This window comes from Scatophagus argus, chromosome 18 (genome assembly GCF_020382885.2).
Source record: "Scatophagus argus isolate fScaArg1 chromosome 18, fScaArg1.pri, whole genome shotgun sequence".
Classification (NCBI taxonomy): domain Eukaryota; kingdom Metazoa; phylum Chordata; class Actinopteri; family Scatophagidae; genus Scatophagus; species Scatophagus argus.
The window spans coordinates 2,074,551-2,080,981 of NC_058510.1; the positions used below are offsets into that span (position 1 = coordinate 2,074,551).

The following is a 6,431-nucleotide window of genomic DNA, read 5'->3' on the forward strand; positions in this document are numbered from 1 at the left end:
GTTCTAACGCGGAAGCACTGGGAGCGCATTCGATTGGCTCGTTGAGGTTGAAGGAAATCCGGTCAATATTGCAAAAATAATAGTGACGCTGAGGTCGGGGTTTAAAGGTGTAAATGTCGGTTTTCGGTAACACGAACGCACGAAACTAAACCAGTTTATTTTCAGATGGCTCGTGAGAGAGGTCATACATCAGCCTGCGAATAACCGCTAACATCTGAGGAGTGTTTTATTTCGCCACCCACTCCGGAAAACTCCGCCGAGCCGTCGTTATTTTCATTGTATAAAGGTGACGTGGAGTCGGATACACTACCCCATGTGTTAATAAAAGTCCTTGTCGTACCCGGATATGAACGCAATGAATGTACGTTAATACACTGGGACATTGTATCGAGGATTTTCAAGATGGTTAGCTGCAAAGCCTTACATTGAGCTCCAGTGTCGGCGCATACCGGAGCAGAGAGGAGACTGTCGGGGCCTGGAGTCTGAGGAATCCAGCGGACAGACAGGTTTTGTTGGATCTGCAGCATCGGGACTGAAGCGACGTAGCAGTGGTACCGGTAAAGCACATTTTGCTAACAGCAGCTGTAACGTATAGTGGTGGTTCAACATGAATCAGTCAGGCTTCTCATTGCAGTCACGTTTCTTTCCACAGAAACCCTGCGTGTTGTGGCTCTTTGATACTTGACCTTGCTTTTACTCTTAAGTGCGGTAAATTGGGTTATACTTAGCTATCACTTCATTCACCAGATGCTATTATGCTATAAAGAGTTGCCTGGTGCTGTTTGTCCAGTTGATATAATTCTGTGTCGAATCTCAGTATTTGCTCTCCTGCCACTAGAAAAAGTTTAGGAGGTCCAGACCTGCAGCTGTGATGCTGCTTGTTGAGACCACTATGTAGCTGTTCTATCAGCAGTCCTTTCAGAACTGAAACCTGCAAGGTCGACTCTCATGAAGATGGCCAAGACAGAGGTGTTATCAGCTGGACTTTATTTGCATTAAAAGTGCAGCACTCAGCAACTGACTCTGTTGTTGTTTGAGCATCTGTGGTCACTTCACTTATTCTCTCACAAACCATCCAGTTTAACTTCCACCTGTCCCTCCTGAACTGGTGAACTGTCCCTCTTTGCAGCAGGCGTTATGCAGTGTGGAACAGGACACCTGCCAGGTGGCTGCCAGAGGACGATGGGCCTGCACTGCGTCTTGATCCTGTGCTTGTTCTCAGGCTGGGCAGCGGGCTACAAGCAGGGGGACAATGTGACTCTCTATGTCAACAAAGTGGGCCCTTATCATAACCCCCAGGAGACGTATCACTACTACACGCTGCCTGTTTGCAGGCCGGAGAAGGTCAGTCTTTGTTCTGACTCACTGTGTATTAATGGGCCGCTATAGGAACTGGAGATCGCTTTGTCAGGCTAATACAAATATAACACCCAAATCTCCATCTGGACATAAAATCAAAATGTTGTCCAGAAAGTTGATCCAATGAAATGGATCCATGTTTTTCTCCCCGAGCAGGAACCATTGAGAGACTTTCATTTGGGGCTTCACTGAAGAGGAACCTCGACTCCGTTGTCAAAAATCCCATGGATGCAATTTACTGAATTTTATTGGAAGTGTGATTGTGTTACTGGCTGCAGTCCTTCAGGAACGAGCTTTGATGAAGCCTTGCCTGTTAGAACTACATCGTAGCTGTTGATGTGCTGCTTTGCTCACCGTGTTATGACCAGCAAAAGCTGCTTCTTCTGCAAGCTGTTACTCACATTGTAACACTTCACAGGTGCATCACAAGTCCCTGACTCTGGGAGAAGTGTTGGACGGTGACAGGATGGCTGAGTCATTATATCACATCCGTTTCAAAGAGAACGTGGAGAAAAAAATCCTTTGTCAACTCACTCTTACAGAGAAACAGGTACGTATTTACACAAGGATGACCAGCATGGTTTGACGTTAATGCCTTGTAAACTGCCTCACATCATGGGTTCAGTTTCAGTATTCTGTGCCAAAGGTCACTTGAACAGCCATTGAAGTAGGTTGAGTTTAAATGTTATCCCGCAAGTGATTATTACTTAACATTTACTCAAGTTGTTCACTCAATGCTAAATTTCCCTCCTGCTCAAAAATTTGAAACAACAGGAGTTTTTAAGGTGTGCTGACAGCTTCATGAAGACAAATTTCAGGATCTGAAGCTGTCGTGGTGTGTCAAAGCTCCTATTGTATGTCAACTTTTGTAGACTATGAGGCAGAGCAAGTTGACTGCAGCTGCTGTAGTTTAATTGGGGCCAGAATACTGACAGCAAGCCTGAGTGATCAATAAAACCGTCCTGTTCTTTCCACGGCTCGTTCCGTTACGTAAACACTGAAGTCGCTGTCTTTAAAACGCACGAGATGTGACGCCGGATGTTTTGTGTCAGGTGGACGAGCTTCGTGAGGCCATCGAGGAGCTGTTCTACTTTGAATTTGTCCTGGATGACATTCCAATCTGGGGGTTTGTGGGATACATTGAGGAGAGCGGCTTCCTGCCTCACAGCCACAAGGTAAACCTGTTGTACTTCTGAGGGTTTGTTGGATACGTGGAGCAGACTGAATGAGGGGGGGGAAGACTCTCACTCTCCCGTTTTGTCTTTGTCTCTCCTCCTGCCCTCTTCTCTCACCTCAAACAGGTGGGTTTGTGGACTCATCTAGACTTCAATATCGAGTACAACGGCGACTCTGTGATCTTTGCTAATGTCTCCGTAAAAGACGTCAAACCCGTTCACCTGGAGGAGGGGGCGGGTGCAGCAGTTGGTGGAGTCGGGGTGGGTGGAGGCAGCCTGACGGTCACCCACACCTACAGCGTGCACTGGTTCGAGTCCCCTCTGCCTTACTCCCGCAGAGCCGAGCGCCTCCGAGACTACTCGTTCTTCCCTAAGACTCTGGAGATCCACTGGCTGTCCATCATCAACTCGCTGGTGCTGGTGGTGCTGCTGCTCGGCTTCGTCATCATCATCCTCATGCGGGTCCTTAAGAATGATTTTGCCAGGTTGGTCAGTGAAGGAGATAAAAATGAAAACATAAAGACTGTAAAGGATATTGAAATATCTTGCACATGGTTATTAGAGATGTTGTTAGTCAGCCAGAAAGTAAATCTACAGCGAATTTTGATCAGTGGGCCTACACAGACTCTGGTAATCACTTTCACATTTTCCTTCCCTGTGCAGCAAGTGTGACGGGTTTTATAAGCTGGGAGCTGATGTGCACGTCCATCCGGCTCTCGTATGAAATGAGTGAATATTTGTACAGCATTTACCTTCTTTGAGGTTTTATCGGTCAGAGTAAAACCGTTTACCCTGCCTGTAGCTGCATTACTATAACAGGATATTTGCCCTCAGTCACGGACTTGCTGCTCTGTTGGGAAGCACTCATGTGTAGAGTCACAAACATGGCAATCCTAGAATTTAAACCCACATTGTGTGGAAAGGTTTCCGCCCTTACTTGAAATTAGCAGTGTGCAGACTTTGCTGTCATCTTTCTTCATGAAATGACGCCACACTTTGGATCGTTGTTTCTCCTGGACTTCGTTGTTTTGCAGAAGTGCAACTGGCAAAAACATCAGCATTGAAAAGAACTGATCCTGATCAGACCATTTGGATCCAGTTCTTCCCGTCTACTTGTTGACATTTTATAGACTAAACTTCCATATTCTCTGTTAGACAGAAATTGTATGTAAGACTGAGTGCAGGCTTTCATCTCAACTTTATCTTTCTGCAGCTCAGAACTGGGTAAAAAGTGTTTTTCCCTCCCCTGCAGGTACAATGTGGAGGAGGAGGGCGGCTGCGATGATCTGGACCAGGGAGACAATGGCTGGAAGATCATACACACTGATGTCTTCAGGTTTCCCCCTTACAAAAGCCTGCTGTGTGCCGTGCTGGGAGTGGGGGCTCAGTTCCTTACCCTTGCCACAGGTCAGCGCTTGCTCTCAAATACACACAATCATAGCAACATACACGCCTGAATGTGTCTGGGACTGTCAGTGTTCTGTTGGAAAACTGAACAGACCTCAGATACAAGAGTCTGATCGCTCCAATGTCCCCTCACTGTGATAGGAATCATTGTCATGGCATTGCTGGGAATGTTCAACGTGCACCGCCACGGCGCCATCAACTCTGCAGCTATCGTCCTGTATGCTCTGACCAGCTGCGTGTCAGGCTACGTGTCCTGCAGCTTCTACACGCAGATCAACGGCCAGCGCTGGGTGTGGAACATCATCCTCACATCGTCGCTCTTCTCCGGTGAGTCCGATAGGATCAGTTCGCACCGAGGTTATCGAGAGCACTCGTACATGTCGAGGTTCTCGTGTCTTCAATCTGCCTGCAGCTTATTCTGTACGTTAGGATCCAGTGTTGCCAACCCTTGCAAGACAAATGAGCAGCCACAGCTTCAAAAACAAGTCCAAAATAAGCCGCCTCATTGTGAACAGGGTCAGTGAACTGGCAACAGTTTGGAAAGCGAGAACAGAATTTATTTATTAGCTTTGCTGGTTACTTTTGTGTTTTAGTTGAGGCTGAGAACTTGGAAAACATTATCCAGGAGTGAAGAGCATCATCTGGAGGGATTAAAAACAATGCCTGTCTTTTACTCACTTGGCCATTCGTCCCCCCAGCTCCTCTGTTCCTGACATGGAGTGTTGTGAACTCGATCCACTGGTGGAGCGGCTCCACCCAGGCTCTTCCGGCCACCACTGTGCTCCTCATCCTGGGCGCCTGGGTGCTGGTGGGCTTCCCGCTCACGGTCATCGGGGGCATCGTGGGAAAGAACCGAGCCGGCAGCTTCCAGGCGCCCTGCCGCACTCGCAACATCCCCCGGCAGATCCCCGCACAGCCCTGGTACAAACACGCGGCCGTGCACATGGCCATCGGCGGCTTCCTGCCCTTCAGGTGAGCTGTGCTCTCACAGGAGTTTAAAGAGCAGCCGTTTGAGGGCTTTTTAGTCTTCGTTTCTGATAAATCAGCACCATTAATTATTACTGTCAGGATTCATAAACTCCACTGTAAAAACACAAGACCTCATGAATATTTCTCCCCTCATCCCGCCCTTCTATACATTTTCCCCCTCAGTGCCATCTCCGTGGAGCTGTACTACATCTTTGCCACTGTTTGGGGCAGAGAGCATTACACTCTCTACGGCATCCTGCTGTGCGTCTTTGCCATTCTCCTCTCTGTGGGCGCCTGCATCTCTGTGGCGCTCACCTACTTCCTGCTGTCTGGCGAGGACTATCGATGGTGGTGGCGGAGCGTGCTCAGCACCGGCTCCACCGGGCTCTTCATCTTCGTCTACTCTGTTTTCTACTACCGGAATCGATCTTCCATGAGCGGCCTGGTGCAGAGCACGGAGTTCTTCGGCTACTCTCTGCTCACGGCGATGGTCTTCTCGCTGATGCTGGGCAGCGTGTCGTTCTGGGCCTCGCTGACTTTTATTCGCTACATCTACCGTAGCCTCAAGATGGACTAGACGTGAAATATGCAGTTAGACACACAGCTGTAAACACTCATTTCCTCATAGCACACATGGACGGTCCTCATTCTCCTCTTGCTTTCATACACATCACACACACACACACACACACACCTCCTATGGGGTCAATGGGAGGAGAAACTGGGGCCTTTACCTTGATTTGACAGCGACTGAACTAGCTGTCACGGTTGGAATAAGGGATAACCGGCTGGCTGGATGATCTTGTATTTTAGGATAAAATGGGATATTTCTGTACAGAGGGATGATTGTATCCTATCAGGAGTGAATGGGTAAAATGTATGAAATGTGTGACTGAATGGATTTAATCTTTGATGCAGTGTGGCATCATCTGCTCTGGTTTCCTACTTCATGGCCGGTCGAGGCTTGGCAGGATCTGCACTCTTTATTCCTCTGGTTAGCTGACTAGTTTTGATTGTGCAGCTGTTTACTACTTACAGTTACACCCCCCCCACACACACACACCTTAAAATATAAAAATACATTTCTCAGTGGCCCTGTCAGGCTCAACATGGCTCTGCAGTGGATGAGAGGGATGATGCCTTGTCGATTGAAGAGCTTTTGCTAAATGTTGGTGATGGGAGCAATATTGTCATTTTATTCTGTGGTCACCATTGACTGTGATTTTGGTTCTGATGTAAATAGTCTTTTCAATAAATACTTTTTAATACAATATTGGCATTAAACAACTCTGAACTGAATTTTATTTCCCAGGACTTTAAGGGCCTACAGCTTCCTGTATTAATACTTGACAACCCGTTTCCATCTGACGGAATCAATGTAGACAGCAGAGTCTGAACTGTTAGCCAAATACTTTTGAGCCTTTGAGTGTTGGTTACATTATATTAAAGAGAATGCAGACATTTCTATAGCCAACACCTCAAACTCTGCAACTCACACCAAAATCCAACTAAATCTAGATG

At 47.4% G+C, this 6,431-nt stretch overlaps 1 protein-coding gene across 2 annotated transcripts; it reads left to right on the forward strand.

Annotated features, from left to right (window-relative positions):
* Positions 1-29: 29 nt before the first annotated feature.
* Positions 30-6,197, forward strand: tm9sf1 (transmembrane 9 superfamily member 1). Of its 2 annotated transcripts, none has more exons than XM_046370721.1 (9): positions 30-557; positions 1,130-1,344; positions 1,778-1,909; positions 2,412-2,534; positions 2,661-3,019; positions 3,787-3,941; positions 4,083-4,268; positions 4,640-4,913; positions 5,094-6,197. In XM_046370721.1, the coding sequence occupies exons 2-9, from the start codon at positions 1,138-1,140 to the stop codon at positions 5,485-5,487; spliced, it is 1,830 nt and encodes a 609-aa protein (XP_046226677.1). In that variant the 5' UTR covers positions 30-557; positions 1,130-1,137; the 3' UTR covers positions 5,488-6,197. The 2 variants fall into 2 exon arrangements, with proteins under 2 accessions (XP_046226677.1, XP_046226678.1); XM_046370722.1 differs by having other exon boundaries at positions 1,133-1,344.
* The last annotated feature ends 234 nt before the right edge of the window (positions 6,198-6,431 follow it).

Coding starts and splice junctions, on each gene's coding strand:
- tm9sf1 (XM_046370721.1), top strand. CDS start 1,138: ATGCAGTGTGGAACAGGACACCTGCCAGGTGGCTGCCAGAGGACGATG. Junction 1,910..2,411: donor TCACTCTTACAGAGAAACAG/GTACGTATTTAC, acceptor GTTTTGTGTCAG/GTGGACGAGCTTCGTGAGGC. Junction 3,942..4,082: donor GTTCCTTACCCTTGCCACAG/GTCAGCGCTTGC, acceptor TCACTGTGATAG/GAATCATTGTCATGGCATTG.